The sequence below is a fragment of the Athene noctua genome, chromosome 7 (genome assembly GCF_965140245.1).
Source record: "Athene noctua chromosome 7, bAthNoc1.hap1.1, whole genome shotgun sequence".
NCBI classification, from domain to species: Eukaryota; Metazoa; Chordata; class Aves; order Strigiformes; family Strigidae; genus Athene; species Athene noctua.
Window position 1 is genome coordinate 37,688,765 of NC_134043.1, and position 20,508 is coordinate 37,709,272.

General features: G+C 35.2%; 1 protein-coding gene across 2 annotated transcripts in view; it reads left to right on the plus strand.

Annotated features, from left to right (window-relative positions):
- The window catches only part of SLC39A10 (solute carrier family 39 member 10), a 66,805-nt gene that overhangs the window by 30,152 nt on the left and 16,145 nt on the right, over positions 1–20,508 (plus strand). For both annotated transcript variants that reach the window (XM_074910827.1, XM_074910826.1), the window contains exons 2-5: positions 11,093–12,163; positions 13,218–13,419; positions 18,964–19,133; positions 20,144–20,362. In XM_074910827.1, the coding sequence (XP_074766928.1) occupies positions 11,102–12,163; positions 13,218–13,419; positions 18,964–19,133; positions 20,144–20,362 (1,653 nt within the window). In that variant the 5' untranslated portion in view covers positions 11,093–11,101. The remainder of the gene's footprint in view (positions 1–11,092; positions 12,164–13,217; positions 13,420–18,963; positions 19,134–20,143; positions 20,363–20,508) is intronic.

Genomic DNA, 20,508 nt, shown 5'->3' on the forward strand with positions numbered 1-20,508 from the left:
TATTTGTATCAGACTTTGTGATTTGAATTAATTGCAGTAAACAGTTATGCTAGGCAATGTAAAAATAATTCCACTGTCTTTGAAGACCATACTTTGTCTTGTATTCCCCATAGAAGCTGCTGTTTTGTCAGTGGGTGCATTTGTCTAATGAAAGAGTGGATTATTATGGTACTTTTTAGCCTTTGATGCATAGGAACACCTCTCATAGTTTAATTGCATATAGTTTAAGCCAAGAACCCCTTAAAAGTGTATGGGTTTAATATTTTAATGTGAGAATTTTTTTTGTTAATTGGACTATGGACAAATCAAGATGGTGTTTTGGAATAAGACAGTGTACTGTTGTTGAGTTCTTAAAATAGTAATAAAATTGAAAAAGGCAAATTTTCACTTTCTGGAAAATTCTGAGAGTTTCTACAAACAATTTACTGGAATTTTCTCTTTTAGCTTAATTGTTAACAATAAATTCAGAATGTGGACGTGAAAGGTGAAGGATATATTACAGTTTATAAACAAAATATTCTCAAAGGGAGACATGAGTGAGTACATTGTTCTTCACATAAAAAGAATGTATTTTAACTATGAAAAAATACATTTTTTGCTGAATTTTTGCCCATATCTTATAAAATATATCATGTATTTGTTCCAAGCAGGGATTGAGTAATAGTGAAATACTGAAATGATACCTCATGAGCTCTGCTATTTTCTGTTCTGTACATACAGTTATGGTTTGCTTTGGTATTAATTTTCCTGACAATAAGCAAAGCAAGCTCTACCTTACAGCTCTATTACCAGTAATACAGTTTTTAAACATTACATTTCCAAATTTGTAAAAAAAGATGTTTCAACCTTTATTATTCAGGCATCAGGTTATGAGATTTCCCCCTATATTGAAAACTTCTTTGATCAGGGACTGTGGTACAGCATTAGCTAGGTATGGATGCCAAATAGCCAACCTATTTATTGAAGTATTTCAGCTTCTTAACCTGGCAATGAGGTGGCCTGCTAGGAGACAGCTTGTTATTCTAGCAACTAGATATCGTAAAAACTTAAATGACTATGCAGAGGATCAGAGGATTCACAAGAAACTGCCGTGCATCTAAAATTAGTGAAGTAAGATTCTTCTAACAGCACACAAATATTTAGGTATCTTCAGCTGTGGTTAACTGGAATCAAAAATTTGTCTGTTCTCAGGATTAAACTCTCATACTGTTTATGTTTAATGATATTTTAAACTGAGCTATTTTATATATTAAAATAAGATTGGAGGTGTAGATGGACTGTAACTGTCTTGATTCTTAACTGGTTCTTCCACTAGATTTTAATTTTGCTGATGTGTATCAGTTTGATAGATTTCTGTCAGTTTACCCTGGTGGTTTAAGTCATCTTCTACCGCAAGTCTTGTTTTGTAGTCTGTTAATTAGTTATACACATAATTGGAAGTACAGTGGTTTAGTTGGCTTGGTTTTGTAGAAAAGATGTGCAACCCTGATCACATAATGCATTTTACTTTGGATACCTTTAATATGGTCACAGTCAGGCATTTTGTAATATGCTCAGTGGACTCTGGGAGGGCATGAGGTCCTGTCAATTAGAGTAGCAAAAGGAGAAGGAAAGAGGGGGCATATTTTAACAGAAAATGGTGACTCCACTATCCATGGAATAATAAAGAGTTTGTTACAGAAACTCATGTTTACATTCAGTGAATCTTAAATATTTTTGAAGTTGTACCTGTGAAATAATGGTCACAACTGACTATTGACCTTTTGATTTTCGAGGTAGAGTCCAGTTTTCATTTGGTTTCAGCTATCAGTGGCAAAGAGCATAAAACATTTTTCTCAGAGAAATTTGATAACCCATGATTTCAGTAGTAGGCTGCCAAAACATTTCAGTTCATCAAAAAGAGAAAAACTACAAAGATTTTTTTATCACCCTTTGCAGAATGTGCCTCTTGATTAGTCAGGATGGTCTTGTTCTTCCAAAATACTGGATTTGTTTCAAGATACACTTACTGATCAGGTGTATTAAAGGTTAGAGATGGCAAGTAGCTCTTTTTTCTTGGAAAAAAAGCACAGAACAAAAAACCCCACAAAACTGTTTCTTGTACCAGAATATGACAGTAGAAAAAATTTTAAAATTTAATACTGGAAAAATCACAAAAAGTTGGTTCACTTGCTTATTAACTAAAATTAACAGGTTTCATGTAATTGGAAAGATATATCGAAGTAGTGGCTTCCTGATAAAAAGTGTTCTTTCTTTACAGAAATGGATTATAGAAATTGCATAGAGCCTTGAGAAGTAATAGAATCGTGTAAAATGAAGAAAGCCCCAATAGCAGGGGAAGACAATAATCATGAAGATTAAAGATGGAAGTGATCCAAGGAGTGACATAGGAAACATGAATGTCCTAATGATCCCACTGAGAAGGATGGTGACCACAACAGTATTGAACGAAATCGGCAGTTAGTCCAGAAAATCCTTACAATTAAAATTATAATGAAAGGAAGAAGACATGGTGATGCTCAAGGAAAATGATAGGGGAGCATTTCAGGAGAGGTACTAGAAGAAGGTACCCAATTATAGTTACTGTAAAAGCCAGGAACTGATATTAGATGAAATTATAATGCTACACAACATAATCTAGGTTAGATATATCTAATTGTAATGTAGTTTTAGAAAAACTCACTTTCCATAGTATCTGTCCTTGCTTGTCTGTGTTGCTATTAGAATGTACCTGCAAGGTGATAGACACAGGGAAGTACATATGCATGATGGTATTTTTAAGACTTTAGCTTTAACCCCTCAGTATTTTTAATTTGATTAGCTAAGAAGACCTCTTTGCTTCCATTTTAGATTAAGGCTCTAAGGATTTTGCGTCCATTCCCCTTTTCTGTCTCTGATTTTGCAGTAAAAGTAATATTGGGTATTAAATGCTTCATTTTCATTCATTTGCCTCACAGTTGCGTCCCTTCAGAGTTGCTTTAATACCTCGTTAAGAAAGGTTAGTGATTCATGGTGAGTGATTTTTGAAGCCAGTCATAGTTGTATCAGTCTGTATGGTTGCCTCGATCATTACACAGACCTGTAATGGGTGGCCATGTAGATCTTTAACAATAATCTTGGCTAAAATAAATGAGAGCTAGGCAATGTCGTGGCTTCTGTTGAGGTATTCCTTGGAATGTGATGGAAATTACACATTTTGATTCAGCTAGACACTTTCTTGGTGGAGCTGTCTGTTGAAATATGTATGACTATTTTATGTCACGTGTCAGATTGGTTAAGTGTTACTTCTGAATCTACCAAGATGTCTTTACAACCACTTTTGTCTCCCATAATTACGAACAAAGACAGCTCTGGGAGCTCACTGACTCAAGATGTGAGTGGTTCCAGTAGCTGTCTGTTGTCTCCCAGATTTCTTTTACACCCATAGGAAAAGAAGGCTGTGTTCCTGCCTAAGAAGAGTAGTAGTTGTCTTGGTTCATACTCTGATGGGATGAATTTGCTAAGAAGAATTTGAATGGCATGTTGACAGAGGGCCTTATAAAAGTCTGTGGCTGTGGTTCATTAATTAAATCTATTGAAAAATACAGATTTGAATCAATGGTATATGCTGTCAAGTAAAAAATTTGCAACCTCTAAATTCTAGAAATGGACTTTAATAGTAATAATCTGCCAGGCACTAACTTGGCATAGCACATACAAAAGAACCATGCCTCAGTCCCATTTTTCAATGGACTTTCATACTTGATAGCTTTTGTAAATATATATTTTTTTAAGTGAGAGAAGTCAGCTTAATAGTAGACATACATAATTCCTTTCTGGATTATAGCTGTGATAGAGGGTTTTTTTATGTAATAGTGTAGAAATTAAACACATATCAAAGACATGCCCTTAATGCCTTTTATCATATTGCAAGTATTTTCACATAGCACAAGAATGCAATAGGTATAGTGGTTAAGTTACAGGAAGAGTAAAAATACTGGAACTGGTTTTAACACTTTACTGCAAACATTTACAATATTCTGTGTTGAAGGGAAAGTTGGAGAAATTATTCTTAAATGGCTTTCAATAGGAAATTTGTCCACTGCTGTTTCTTCAATGGTATTTGAGTTCATTCTGAGGTGGCCAGTTGTTTTATTTGTGCTATAGCCAAAATACTCTGTTAGACTGCAGATCAACCAAATTCCTAAGCTGGTGTTGCCACCAAAAGCAAGGTTGCTCCTTTTTGTGTGGACTGTGGTGTTTGTGCAGCTGTACAGTGATCCAGATAGGAAAAGTAATCTGTCTTGAAAATAATCTTTTTTTTTTCTAGGCTATTTTTCAGCAGAATCTAGTTGTACAGCTGCACAGTGAACAGATCAGCAAACAAATGTGCTGGTATACAAAAATGGCAATGAATGAATGAATGAAGCAGAGGGGGAGGGCAGGACTGCTGTTTTAAATGCAACACCACCTTAAAATATTTGTTGAGCTTCAGCCTTAGTTCTAAGAAAAACGTTTGCTTACTTTCAGTAGAAAAAAAAAAAAAGAAATGCAGGTGTAACTGGTTCATCTTTCCGAGTATTTCATTCTTACAAGCACTGGTATCTTTAATAGGACCTGATTGAACAGTAGAATATTGGCACAAAATCAGACCAGCTCCGTTGTTAATTTTGTGAGTTAACATATGTTTTATGGACTACATACTGTTTATATATGAAAGACAAAATTAATTCTTAGTAAGCAGAACTAATACTTACAGAACTTCCAACTGCTTTGATGTTTTTATATTCTTTTGCGCTCTGAAAAGGATCCTATACTCAGCAATTTCTTACAAATAACTGTTCTTTTGAAGTCTGTACAGTTTTTTTCCACTCAAAAAATAAACGCCCCTTTCTGGATAACTGAGCCAGTGTGGTAGATTGCTACCATATTAGTTTAGAATCATTTTCTAGTATGCTTGGGATTTGGCATTTCAAATACTTCACGTTTCCGTTTTTTAAAAAGTTTTCATGTTGTGTTCAGTTACACTGCATAAATGCTTTCTGCACTATTTAAGTCTTATCTGGTATTAACATAGCAAATATGGCTTGGATCAATTAGTTAATGATCTGTTCTTACAAAGTGCCCCTCCTACTGGGCTGTAGATTTTCAAATGAATGTGTTTTACTTAAATCCACAAACCTGTTCACTGAAATTGAAGAGGGAAGAAAATACAGGAGATGGGTGAGAACTAAAGTTAGAAATTGTTAATTGTAACTTTTTAGATCTGTAGCATGTTTTTTTATTTATATGTCAAGAACTTAATGTCAGTTTAAGACTGATAAAACAAATTATTATTTAACTGAATGCTTTTATGGCTTTCTTAAAGTGTCTTTCAGTAATAGGAATATATTCATTCCACATTAGTATTTTTTTAATAGTTTGTCTTAAAACGGTGTGTTAGATTAATAGGACTTTATATTCTTGCATTTTTTAAAAACTTGAAATTTAGGAAATAAAGCATAGGTTCATTTGGATTTTCAGATTCCAGGCTTTTTTTGAACTGAATATTAGTATGAAATATTGCACAGTTGCTGGAGTGGACGTGGTGGGGGGCTGCAGGCATCTTTCCTGCATGTGTACATTGGAGTAAATGCCTGCAATATAGGAAAGAACTTAAATGTTCAGGAATTATAAGAAAAACTGTCTTTATGTAGTCCATAGATTTATTTCCAAAAAAATACTTCTCTCTAAAAAAATTTGCCATTTCTCATAGAGCTGTTACTCTGTGCAGTTCTTAATAGAAATGAAGGACGTAGGTGCTTAACTTTTCCAGTGCTGAAGAGAGAGAACATCTTAGTTTTGTAAGAATATTGCTTTGTGTTATTTTTAACACCTTTTGTGTTTCTCAATTCTCTTATCTTAGCTGAAGCATGTTTTTGGTATTTTTGTTTGGTGTGAAACTTCTAGTTGCCCATAGAGTCTTGCTAAGGCACTTTACTCATTGTGGAATTCAAGCTGAGTAACTACTTAGAGGAGTCAAAGATATTTTTTCAAAGACCTTTTCTGCACATAGGAAGAAAAAAAAGCAGCAGAACATTCTTCAGAGAAAGCAAGGAAATTGTTGAACAAAAAGAGAAACTAAAATACCTTGGGAAGGAGCATGGGAAGGGGAGGAATGGAGTGCATTTATATTGCAAATATTTCAGGTTATTAAGATTGTTGGGAGCAGACAGGAAAAAGGGTTGGGGGTAAGAAAGTTGGGCACTTAAAATATTCTAGTCAGCATTGTACACCGCAAACACTAAAATGATAGAGGTGACTTTCGGTTGAGTTTGAATTTTGTACGACCACATTATTTGAATCAAAATTTGTTGTTTTAAGTAAAGCCTAACTGTTGAACTAGTTTTCTAGTTTCAGTGAAGCAGTTGGTGATAAATAAACAAAAATGTCCCCCAAAAGCCTGTTCAGATTTCAGGCTTTAAATTAAGTCTTCTCAAAAATAAGGTGCTAGAAAAGAGGAACAGTTGAAGTAGTAGGCACTATGGGGAAGTTTCAGGAATCCAGGGGAAGCTGAATGAAAAAGACTGTAAAAAAAACCCCAGAGCTTTCGTCAGAGGTGCATTTAGTTTAATAGATGAAATGCCATAGGCAGACAGTGGTTTAGCACAGAGATTTGTGAGTTTTCCATACAGAAAAGATAACCCTTTGCTGATGTACTGCTCGAGTACTTTGACCTCAAGCCTCTGGTTTAAAAACCTTGTATATGGATGTGCAGTCGGTACTTCATTTAGTATGAATGATTTGCTTGCATTGATGAATGAGGAGGGAAGGGGATGCATTTGGCAGCACTGTGTGCCATTTCTGAAATGTCAGTCGGTGTGGCAGAACTATTTATCTTCTGCACTGTAAATTTACACAGTTGTTCTAACTTTGCAGCTTGGCTTAGGGTGGGGTTGTCCCACTGCCTGAGTTCATCCTGAAAGACTTGTCTTGTTCTTGTGTGCAGTTCAGCAAAACACAGTAGGTGCTGTAATTTCCAGCTCTGGCCTACGGGTGCTGCAGTTTCTTACCCAGCACATAGGTAGGAGATGTTTTCCCTCATGTCTCCCCTCACTGGGTGCCTGACCGTCACTGAGCTATGAAGGGAAGCAGGGGAGGCAGCAGGGAATCAAATGACTCAATAAAATAAAGCAAAGGCTGAGACAGCAATAATAGGCAGAATCTTTTTCAACTTTGGTGCAGCCTTGTCCTCTGGCTGCCCCTTCATATTCTTTTGAAGGTATTCAAGAGTCTTAACGTTCGTATATTGAGATCAGCTATATACAAGTCTGTGCCACTGAAATGTGTAGAATTTGGACTTCAGCTTTTCGGTGTTTTACACGTACAAACGCTAACAGGTTAGAGATGATAACTGTTTATAATTGCCTAGAGAATAATGAAGTTTCGTTTAAAAACAAAAAGAAACAAATAAATAATCAACTCTTAATGGTTTTCTCTTTGGGACTGTTTATGATGGGTGCGTTTGTTTTGTATGCATCTTTGTTCTCTAATAAGAATTATGATAGAAGATACAGAAGATTATATAATAGAAGATTAAAAATATTGAGCTAGGGTTATTACTATTTTAATTGAAAATAATGAGGCATCTAATTGATTTTGAAATCGGTCTGATAATGCTCAGCTCCTGTATTTCAACAATGAATCATGAGCATAAGTTACAAACGATTTTAACCATTAGGGCATGGAGAAAAGGTACCATTCAAAGCTAAATACAACAATTAGGGATGCATGACTAAAGTTTCAAAGTAATGTATTAGTAGTATTGTATGAGACAGTCACATGAAAAAGATCATGAGGTTGTGAAAAGGATTATGATCATGCTTTAGTCATGAATTTCCTGGTAGAGATATTTTAGTCTGGATCGTGCTTGTTTAAATGAGAATAATTTGACTTTGCTTGTTCTGGTTGTATTACTATTATGTGGCAAAGGGGAAGAAAAGGTATCTTACCTAAAAAAGTAGTATCCTTTGAGTAACTGAATTTTACTTAAACTTGAGATGCTGCATTCAGTACTGAGAAACTGAAGATAAAAAGATAGTGAACAACTTGCTAGAGCATTGGAATATACTGCATGTATTTACCTGCTGCTGCCGTCTTCTGTGCAAGCATATATAAGTTTGTCTTTCTCCTGGGGCTTTAATTTGTCTTGCATCTGCCTTAACTGCTTATTCTAGATCCTGAACCTGCTCTTCACATTAAGTAACAATCAACATTGTAAATCCTCGGTTGATGAAAATCAGCATATTCCTGTAGAAATGTAGAGCTCTGTTGGTCTGTCACCAGTCATACTACTGATCAGTACCTTTACTTACTGCCAGAATGTTTCTGCTTCCTGGGATGATGTAAATCACAGAGCCCAAGTTCTCAGCACGTGTGAGAAAGACATATGTTCTTTACTTAAATGTTATGGAATGAGTTTCTAGACAATCGCTCAATCTGAGGGTTGACTCAGTCCAGTGATACAGATTTGCAACCTGTTTCTTTCTACTCCACCAGTAACAACTTTGAATTTACCTGTTTCCTTAAAGGAGAGTGGAAAAAGCTGCCAGAAGGTGCTTTGAGATGCTTTTAGTGTTTCTTTACTAATCCCAGTGATGTATTTAAGGTTGTTTTAAGAGATTAAGGATGTCTTAAATAGAGTCTGTGAGTGAAGAAGATATGAAAATAATATCTCAGTACAGTCTAGGGGTGAATGCATCCTACTAAATTACTTGAAAAGGTTTGTCACAGCCCTTAAATCAGTAACCAGAATGTAGGTGACTGAACTGGAGACAAACTGGTCATTCCAGGCTGATGATTGAACAGTTGTTTATAAAAATAAAACAGTAGTATACAGTGATTACCCATTGCCCTCTCTGATGCCCATGGAATCAGTTTTCATCAGATGCATCCATTTGACAGATATTCTTCTGATCTGACATTTGTAACTGGGTCAAAGAGAGTTCTGCTTTTTTTTAATCTTCTAAGTGTTTGAAGCTCCAGTGAAAAGCAAATTTTCACCTTTTGTATTTGCAGAGGTTAACAGGAAAAACTTTTTCCCCAGTCTTTTGTGTTAACTCATTTATTTGCTATATAAAGTCGTTAAAAAGTAACCCTTTCATTTTCTTCCTCTGATTCCTTTTCTCTGTCAACCTGTTGCAAGTATAGGACCTTCCAAGATTTTTATACCTTTTATTTGTGTGTGCAGTAATGTGGTTGCAAGTACTTAAGCACAGAACATCAAGCTAATATTTTAGGAAATTAAAATGAACTTTAAATGATTGTGATTTGCTGCAAAGCACTTTCCTGACCAATTTCACAAAGCATGTTTTAGTTAGCAGTTGAGGTGAGCTTGAGAATGATAAATTTAGTTGTCCTTCCTTGTCTGGAATCTGGTGGCATTTTAGGATGCATTGACCAGGTCACTTAGATCTTTGTGAATGTAGAGTCAGTCACAGCTCTAGTCAAGGTGCGGCATAAGGAATTAAAACTACTTTCAGTGTAAAAAGAGGTGGAAGCGTACTTGACCTGTTTTCCTGATACTTTACATCCTTGTGTTTGCTGCAGTGTTTTGGTAACATCTGAGTATGCAGAAAGCAGGGTGGATGGAGCTCTGTTCCTTATCCTTTCTCTTGGCTCTCATTTCCTTCTCAGTCATATTCTCAATTTAACTAGTTATGTGTAAAAAGCCCTACTTCTGTACTTGTTTCCTTTGTCCATTTTAGTCAGCGCTGTTGAACTGTTCAAACTAGTCACTGAGCTGTTCAGATTGATTGGGAAGCTCCGTGCTTCTTTTCTTTTTGTTGTCTGCTCCTTTGCTGATAGGAGGGCTTGATTATCTACTACATGTGTCTAGCAGAACTGTTGTAAATGTTACACGTTTTATTTGGCATGGTACCAAGCTGAACAAATTGAGTGTTGCTAAAAAACCCTGGCAGTGTTTAAATGATTATTTATTAAAAAAAAAAAAAAAAAAATAGAAGAAGTATCTGTGGGTTATTCTCTACCTAAAATAAGTCTCTAGAAAATAGAAGTCATAAAGTACAGTTCTTGGTCTGTCTTCAGCTTTCTAGTTTGATAACGTTTCTACATAAACTTAGATTTTTTTTTTCTTAAAAGTTTATAATAATTATTCCAGTTTGATATATATTTTTGCTAGCAGATGTAAACAAAATAAAGCTGTTGTATTTTGTAAGATAGTGAATTATTTTCAACTTTGAACACAAGATAGACTCCTGCAGTGGTCTCTTCATTACCTGATGTTGCATAGTAAGTTTCTTACATTTAATACTAAATTAAAATATCACATTGTCTAGAGGATATAATTTCTAATAATCACTATTAATTACTTTGAGATAGGTCATTTCAACATTAACAGTATTTTTTGAACTGCATAAACAGACATTTTCCATATAACCTTAATTTTAAATTAACGTCAATGTAGATCTTTGAAATCAGTAAACTCATGTAAGTAAATGAACTAAAAATGCAAACATTTAAGCATTCAATACATTGAAATTGGTTAATGAGAACTTATTTTTAAATCACTAATTCCCAATCAAAATAGGAAATTGTGCAGTGTGTGTGTGTTTAGTGGAAGTACTTTAGCAGCACATAAGAGAACAAATGGTGGGGGGTTTCACCTGTGTTATCTGCCTGTCATCCCCATAAGTAAGAAAACACTCTATTGTTGTTTTAAAATAATTTTTTTCCTTTGTAATTTCTGTTTTAACAAAAATTTCAATATTATAGGTTATCATAAGCATAGATGCCTCTGAAAATATGCACAAAGAATGTTCTGTTATGACTGACTGTAAATGCTGATCTTTTTCATATAACTACTTCCTGTAAGTATGGTGTGTAAGACTGCATCTCTAAAATACACAGAGCCAGTCTTACTGTTGGATAAGAAAAGTACATTAATAACAATTTCTGCAGTAAAAATACTGCAATTGTTATTCTGTTAACACCAATATCTAAAAAGATTTGTGAGTCATTCAGTTGCTACAAATAAATACCAGACTGAAACTCATGTAATACAAATGTTGAGATTGCTTTTACACCTAAGTTCTTCCCCTTGTGTTTCTTGTAGGAAACAGAGATGAAGGTACACATGCACACAAAATTTTGCATCATTTGTTTGCTGACATTTATATTTCATCAGTGCAATCATTGCCATGGACATGACCATGCTCCTAAAGAGGAACGTGTACACTACCATAACGACTATCAGATCTCAAATGCATCCTACTTCCAGAATGGAGGAACAGAATCTATGCCGAGTAAATTTTCAACGTTGGAAGCTGAAAATGAACAAAAATACTACATTGAAAAGATTTTTGATCGTTATGGTGAAAATGGAAGATTATCTTTTTTTGGCCTGGAAAAACTGTTAATAAGCCTTGGTTTAGGAGAGGTAAAAGTAGTGATGATAAATCATGATGATATTGGCCATGATCATGTTTCTCACTTATATGCTTTAGAAGTACAGGAAGGAAAGCATTCTCATTCTCATAACCATCCTCATAGCCATAGCCACTCAGATTCAGAAAACCAAACCATGATTGGTATGGCTGCAAAGAGAAATCATAAATGTGACCCTGAGAGAGACACAGTAGTGCCATCAGTAAAAGATGATGGCAAACACATTCATGACCAGAGTCGCCATCACCATCACCACCACCCTCGTCTACATCATCATGACCATAATGGTACACATCATTCTCGTAATGATTCAGTTAGTCATAGTGAACATGGAGAACAGAACCATGAACCTTCAACAGAGACAAACACAACTCAGGATCAGCCAGAAAGAAAACAACGGAAACAGAAGAAAAAGCAAAAGAAGATCAGTGAGACTTCAGGAGATGCTACACGGGATTATGCCCCAGATCATGATCCAGGGGATCAGTATGAGCACAATCGTGTTCATAAACATGACCATGTACATGATGCATCTCACCTGCATGTACACCATCATGAACACAGTAGCGATCGTTCTACTAGTCATGGACATCAAGATTCCAGTTTAGGTAATGAGAACGGACACCACCATACCAGCAAGCGAGAGGCACCTCATAAGAAGATCAGTGTAAGAAAGCATGCTCTTTTTTCAACACATAGTCATAAGGATCATAATGAAGATGAACGTGATCGTGAAGAGGTGAGTATGAAATGGAGAACCAGTAAGTTGACTTTTGCTGTTACATAATAATTGAAGATGCCTCCCCACAAATAATGCAGAAGCAGGTTTGCAACCATTGCATAATACAGGTACCAGAGTGAAAATGCTAGAGGTTGCTGCCACAATTTTGAGATTATGGGTTTTCATTTCTGTTTGCCCATCACCCATCTTTTCTCAGAGATCTATCTTCTTGCCTGTTTATCTGTATAAAGGACATCCTTAAAGCTTTCTAAGATAGTCTGCTTACAGGTGGGGTTTTTTCCCTTCCCAATACGCATGAATACTTCCCCCACAGACACCTTTTTTGGACTTCTTTCTGAATCTAAGATCATTAACATTTTTGGAAGCCACAGAGACTCTCTCCTAAAATAAACACCTGCATCTTTTCAACATGCTTCTAATTTCTTTGTCCTAAGAGAGTATGAAGCAATGTAGATACAGCTTCTGTAGCACTGTTGCTCACTGTAAGCTCTTCAATCTCTCCCTTCAGCATCAGTTATTTCTACCAGGAGCATACATATATTTTCTGTTCCCCCTTACAGTTACTGCAGAAGCAGGACATTTTGATATCATGGTTTTAAACTAGAAGTCAGGATAGGAAAGGGTGGAGTGAGTGGCGAGTTTGAGGTTTTAATCTGAATTAAAAAGTGAAACTCCAAACACAGAAGCTTGGTAGGTAAAGAGAAGTGTTAAAAAACTATTTTGGATTTATGTTCTTCCACTTTTTAATGCTATTCTTTCTTCATTGCTGTACTGTGTAATAGCAAAGAATATGGAAATTCATCTGCATTGACATTTATCAAAAGTTATATAGGTTTGTGGAGTCCGAGTTTGTAGTGCAGATATTTTTGCTATTTCTTTCTCCTCATACACCACTTAGATCAGTTTAGGCATGTTTTAGCGCTGGTGGAATGTTGTGGGCCAGAGTTTCTACCTTCTGTTTCTGTTCTCAAATCATATGCTAAACTTTCCATTACTGTAGTTTTTAATGAAATAGTTGCTTTCATGTTTACTTTGTACAATTTCCTTGCAGTGCTTAAACGTTACGCAGCTGTTACGGTACTATGGTCTGGAAACCAGCTCTCCAATATCTCCTGAATTGTTTGTATACATGTGTCCTGCTTTGCTATACCAGATTGAGAGAAGGCTTTGTATTGTACATTATGACGAGCTTGAAGATTTTATGAAAAGTAAAAACGCATCAATTGAGAATAAAGATAAAACTGGTGCATCAGGTAGGTGTGTAATGTCTAAAGCCTTCAAAATTATTTTGCATTGTCAATATTAACTTCAAAACTTGAAATGTCATACAACTTAACGTTTACTTTAAAGGAATGGTTGATCTTTAGCATATTTATTAGAAGAAATTTGAGACAGCATGCTCCCTTAATCAGGAGGCATAGCATCCTGTTTGGTGGTATAACAGCTTCTCCTAAGTAACCATGGCTCAGGGAGGCATGCCTTTCTTACTTGTACCTTTTTATCCTTTTTCATTATTTTCACTTTTTATTTTGTGTTTGATTGTTTTTATTTCTTTTTTCATCTTCTATCACCGAGGCCTAACATCCTATCATTGGGCCTATGGCCCAGGCATTTTGGCCTGGATTCTTCCCACATATCTTTAGATGTTGGACTTTCTTGTAGTAGGAACACTGGCCAGGTACAGAATTTTTGGAGATAAAATGACCTCTAGGGATGAGCAAGTCTACGCACAGTTTGGGTTATTTTCATCATTTAAAATGTTTTATGTCTTTTTCTCTTACTGTGACTGAGGTGGCCCATATGTTTATCTCAAAGTTGGAAAGTTTCAGTGTTACTTTTGGCACAAATTTTCTTAATAAATTTGACCTGGATCTATTCATTCAGGAACAGAGAACAGCACCTTCATCACAGTAAATTCGCTGGAAGATATGATTTCAGGTGTTACCATTTTTATATTCTAGCAATGATGCAAATTTGTAGAATTGACATACAGAACTTTTTGTGAACTTAAAGACTCTGGCAAGATACAAAAGCATTTAAATTGTCATTTCTAACAACCCTTCCCTTTTCTGACTGCCAGTTTCAGTTATCCTATACTACTTCTCTCTTAAGCGTATGAGAAGTATTCAATCAAAATCCTCTGTTGGCAGTTTTAATTTTTTGTGTGTGTGCCTTAAGTAAAAATCAGTAGACTTTTTTTATTCTTCTTACCATAGTTCTAAGCTAAAAATATTTTTACTGCTGTTAAAGCGGTTACTTTAAGGGCAGCATTCATTGTTGTGATTTCATAACTGAGTATAGTTTTAAAATATATGTTTGCTACTGCTATCTTTCATAAATTATAATGGATCTGTTGACAGATGTTTAGCTGTGGTGAAATATTAAAAATCTAAAAAATCTTGGGTACAATATCTATGTTTTGAAAATAAAAATATTGGTAATTGTGAATATTGGTTAGTATCTTGCTAGAAATAAAGCTTGAAGTAACCACATTCTCATAGATGTTACTAGCTGTTGGAAAGAATGCATTGCTGGTAAGCTTTCTTAACAATGCTGGAGTCATTAAAATAATTAACTTGTTATATATAAATCTTCTATAGTGACACAGCTGCTATCTTGTTAACTGTTCAAAGATTGCTGTAAAACGAATACACTGTGTGTTTTATATGGCAGCAAATTGTTTTGTGGGGTAGTCTACTGTAGTAAGAGTTGACCCCTGCCTTATTACCAAGAGGATTTCTAGAGTAGCTCTAAGCATTTTCTGCCAATTAAAATGTTGAAACCATGTACAAAAGTGTCATGTTGCACATGCTTTGAACCAGTTTAATTAGAAAGTTTCTACAGATGAATGCTTCTTTTTAAAATAATGCATTTTCTTTCTCTGTAATGAGTAAGGGAGTTGCTATTGAATAACTCAGCTTGAAGACCTTTAACATTTTAAGAGACTTAATTTGCAAAATTAGTGAAGCTTGTTGTGAACATTTAACATGTTTCATGGCATCTGATATCTTGACTATAAATAACACATTTGCCAGTTAATTGTAAAAAATTGGGTTTTAACTTATTGATTTGGCTCTGAAAACAAACAGCAACATCTAAAACAGCTCAACTTGATTAGATAATGATAAATCATTCTTCATAACAATTTTCTGTATAGTGTTGTGTTAACTACAGAGAGGTTTCAGTTGATGGAATAATCATTTTCCCTTCTTAAGTAAGGAAGTGAATTGCAAAATAACAAATTTTAACTGGTATCTGTGGATTGTGGGTGCTGTAGGACAAATAAACCAACCTGGAAGTTGTAGGATTCTAAAATGAAAATGTGTGCTTACCTGACCTAATGTAAATATTTTTAGATAGAAATATTTGTCAAAGTTAGGAGTATACAGACTTTTTTAAACACCAGCTTTCTGTGGTTTTCTTTAGTTTTAATTAAGGCTTTCAAAAAACCAAAATAGGCCCATGCTGCTTCTATTCATTGATACTAACCTGTAAGGTTTTCATTAGTTCTGATAGTGCAGTTTTCTAAAGCAAAGCAATTTAATTAACTGGTGGCCAAAAACTTAGAGCTGTGTTGGGTTTTCTTACTGCGATTTACAGATAGTTCTGTAGCGTCTTCTAATAGGGGTTTTCAAGGGCTTGTACGTACAACTGAGCTTTCACAGGGTACCAATTGGAAGAGGTAGCATTGTTATCATTCAGGGCTCCTAAACAACTTGAAAGGTACACCCTACTAATAAAAGATAATCGGGCTAATAGAAGTGATACAAGTAAACAGCGAGCAATTTTTTTAAAGATGGAGATCAGTTAGAGCTGTTGATTAAAAGAATTTCAGATCAGATATATCTTGTAAATCTGCCTGTGCAGATGCCAGTGTTCCCTGGAGCTTACAGTTCCCTAAACCAAGGAAGGCTTTGCTTCAGTGGAGCCTTTCTGTTTGCTTGCTTTCTTGTTAAAGCTTGCAAACAGCTAACCATTTTCAGCCTTCCAAGGAGTTGACTTTATTACTCTTTTAGTCTGTTTTAATTACAGAGAGCTGTCCAAATCTGATGCGAGCTGCTGTGTTTTGTTTGCTACCCACTGTCTGAACAGAGGTCCCTTACTGGAGAAATTGTTCGGTCACTTCCCTCTTGTTTTTTTCCACAGAAATATTTTATAAGCCAGTGTATGATAACTTCACCTCATTGACCAAACTTTATACAGTATATCTAGAAGTGTTATACACCAGGATCTTTTATAACTTAAGGGCTCTTGCAGTGTTCATAATATTTCATATTAGTTACACTTCCATAATACTTTAGTATTTTGAACACTACAGTTGAATGAAATCCTTCAATAAAACTGTGTATGACAATTTTGTCATAAGTCTTCCTTAGTAGTCCTTTTACATGAGGAGTGTTTGTACATATATGTAACTGTGGGGTCATGCAGAGCTTTTATATATAATATATTTTTTGTCTTTGACTAGACAGCAACCTTTTGCTGACAATTTTGGTTCCGTACTATTTTTTAAGAGTTTAAACAGAGACAGAAGCTGACAACCAAGATCTGAGAGTTGCACAGATTCCACATTCTAATTCTCATGTGCCTCATCTTAATCATGGTGCCCTGTTTAGATACTGTATCATTCATAACAGTATGTAAGCCCTTCAGAGATGCGTTTGCTAAAGCTGTGTGATGATATCTGAAACTTAAGCCAGTTTGCATAATCTCTTTTCCATTTTTCTCCATGTAAGGCTGTTGGTCATCTAACCTGGCATTTAACATCATAATGTTATATCATAACATCAAATGTGTCCAGACTGCAGATCCAATGTCCTGCCAAATGGCTGTGTAATTTTTATTTGGACTACTTGTGTGTGCACACATGACTCAGTATTGAATTACAAGTCCATATATGCTGTTTCTTTCAGCAGAGCCTGTTAATCCAAAGTACGTGATGGGAGTGCTCTGGGGATGAATCAGGGCTGTGCGGTGGCAGTATTTTGGTTGGCAGGTCATGCTCCCACTCTAGACCTACTTTTGTATTCCCATTTTCCAACCTCTGTTTTTTAGTTCCTCATCTGGTGGTAGTCTTTGTCTTTTCACCAACTCTCTCTTTTCCTCTCAGTATCAATATGCATTTCAGTGTATGCTGCATACTTTCTGAAACTTTTTCCAAACAGTTTCTCCTGGTGGATATGCTCTTGTACCCTTTGCATTTGAATAGGTTTATTTCCTTTTCTACACTATGGTGAAATAACAGACTTTGTAAGAAGGAATATCCCTAAATAAAATTTAAAACAGCATTTTGGTGTTGAACCAGACCAGGCCTGCAGCAGCCACAGTTCTAGTGGCAAAGTCTTGTCAAATCTGATCTGTAGCATTTTTTGGTACAGATAGAATTCTTGGGACATTTGACTGCTAAATTATAAAATTCATTGAGCAGCTACAACATACTGATTTCTCCTCTCTTCTCCTCTCCCCCCATTTCCAAGGATGTTTTCTCCCACTTGACCAAAAATGTGTGGACCTTCACAGATGTAAGGAAAGTCAGATCATGTAGCAAAGCATGGAAATGCTAATGGTTTTAAATCAGGAGTTGATAACTTTCGTGAAAGTTGGCAAACTGTGTAGAGATTTTTGGTTAAGAATGAAGCTAGCAAAAAAACCTGGAAAATCCTGAAGCATTTAGGCTAAAACTTAAAATAGATAAAGAAAAAAAAAAGTCCAGATTGAGGAAATCATACTCATGAGAGATCTCAGCAAACAGTTAACGTTTGTAAAACAGGAGCACCAACTATTCCTGTCTTTGGGACTGTGAAACTTTTGAACTGTATTGTTGGAATTAAATAATTTTTACTTAGAGTTCTTTGAAGTTTCTGTAATGGGAAAAAACAAGAGAAGTGATAGAGAAACAAAGAGAGAGAGGGGGAAAAAAATCCAACAGTTTTTAATTCTTAGCCTTACTGATGACTTTAATAAAATATTTTTTCTTCTACTTTTTCGAGTGAGATACTGACTGCAACAGCCATGCTTCTTTGCTTATAGGATCTATTTCTTGTGCAATTCCTCCTTTCATGTGTCATATAGAAATCTGCTCATCTTCCAAAATCAACAGTATTATGTTGAGTGTACCATATCCCATTATTAATTTTTTCTTCTAATGACAACAATAAAGGTTCTCAGAAAAAATATATACTGCTTTTTGTTGGTAACAAGTTGTTTTCAGCTCTTCAAGCTCTTATTGTAGCATTTGATTTCAAAGTTCCGCTGTCAAAAGTTGAGTCTTTCTTACTTCTCATAAATAAAATGTATGTTTCAGAGCACCAGGTGAAATGAATGGTGCCTAACTGAACATATTGCTCCTAACAAAGGAGGAGAAAATATTCATTCCAGTTAAATTTTGCATCTGAATTGTGTTAAAAACAAATGTTAAATACGACTTAGTGCTCGTAGAGCCCTAGTAAGTTAAGTAGCGGAGATGGTTTTGTTCCAGCATCAGATCTTTTGCTTTTTGTGTTTCATTAAGGGCTACAGAGCTAAGCCTAGAATTTACAGTCAAGAAAAATTGCTGGGCTCTTTCTAGCTGATTGTCGTCTTCTGTCTTTCACTATATTATACTGTACTTTGAATAAGCCAATGTATTTTTGACTGTGGACTTCAGTACTGCCTTCGTATTTTTCATCATATTTGCACACAACTTGGGTTAAAGGAAAGTCACCTTCTTAAGAGATAGTTGAAAGTCATTAATAAGTCGGTAAAAGTTTTGTAAGTATTATTCTGATAACCTTTCTGTATTCATTTTCTTCCCACAGCCTGGTTTTGTGGTATCATCTCTATCACCGTCATTAGCCTGCTTTCCTTGCTAGGTGTGATCTTGGTTCCCATCATTAACCAATGGTGCTTCAAATTTCTTCTAACATTCTTGGTAGCTCTGGCTGTAGGAACAATGAGCGGAGATGCACTACTCCATCTGTTGCCACATGTAAGTATTGCTTCCTTTTATTCTTAATTGTAACTGAAGATAGACTTTTCAAATAATTGTTTGACAAGTATCAACAAATAAATGTTTGTTTAGCAGATGTAGTTTGACTTGACTATGAGGAAAATCCTAAAACAGTGTTTGATATTTTCTGTTAACAAAAAGAAAGGAAATGTGTGTTTCTTAAAAAAAAAAAATAAATTAGTTCTGTATTCATAGTTTAACTTCTGTCACAGTATTCTAATAATGAGACCAACAAGACTACTTTAAATTTAGCAGTATTACTGTCTCTTGTCTACTGGTACTTGTGTATCAGTAAGACCTAAAAGTATTTCAGGGGGATTAACCTTCCTGGTTACTAGCTTTTGGGGAGGAAGTAACCTCTAAAGCAAGAAATTGTCCAAGTTCCTGGGAAGGTAAGCAGTTTTTAATTTGTGATAGTATACTGTAATTCTTAGAAGGGGAAATGTCTTCCAAAATTTTGATACCTTCATTTTTTTAGCAAAAGGACTAAAGTTTACATGGGTTTTTTGTGTAAATTTTAATACAAATTTTTGGTCATGTAGTTTTTCTGAAAGTTTGTATTTCAGATCAGAATTAAGGTTGTAATTGACTGTAATAGTTAAAAAAAATCATGAGGTTTGGTTGCTAATGGGAGTGTAGGAATGGTAATTCCTTGTGTCATTTCTGAGTGTTATCTCATTATCTTCAGTATTGTGACAGAAAAAAAGCTGAAGCTAGATTATCTCCCACTCTACCCCTAAAAATTTCCCAGAGGAATTTTTTTTTTTTTTATTATTATTGATTAGGGTAATGAGTAGCTTAATTAAAAATTTCTGTGGTAAAATGTGTTTCTGTAAAAAAAAAAAAAATAAAAAATTCCACAACCCAACTTTTATTCTTTTTATGTTACTTTTCTGGCAAGGTTACATATTTTGTCATCTAAGCTCGGAGCCATTTCAGTCTCCTGATTGCACCAGGTCATGCTGCATTATTATTTTCTCTCCTAATAGTCACATGGAGGCCACAACCACAGTCACCACCATGGCCAAGGTCATGTTCATGAACACAGGCGTTCTCATCGACATGCCCACGGACATGGAGTACAGGCTGAAGGCTTTCTAGAAGAAAATGATCCAGTGCTGAAAGGTCTTGTGGCACTTGGAGGCATTTATGTTTTGTTCATCATTGAACACTGTATAAGAATGTACAAGCATTACAATAAACAGAAGGTATGCACTAAAATTCCATGCTATTTTAAAATATATTACCCGAAGTTATCTTCTAAGCGTTGAGGAATTGTCTCGATGAGCATGATGAGTCATTATTCTGTGAACATGAACAGGTGCAGCTAATCTGCATTCTATTTGATTTTATG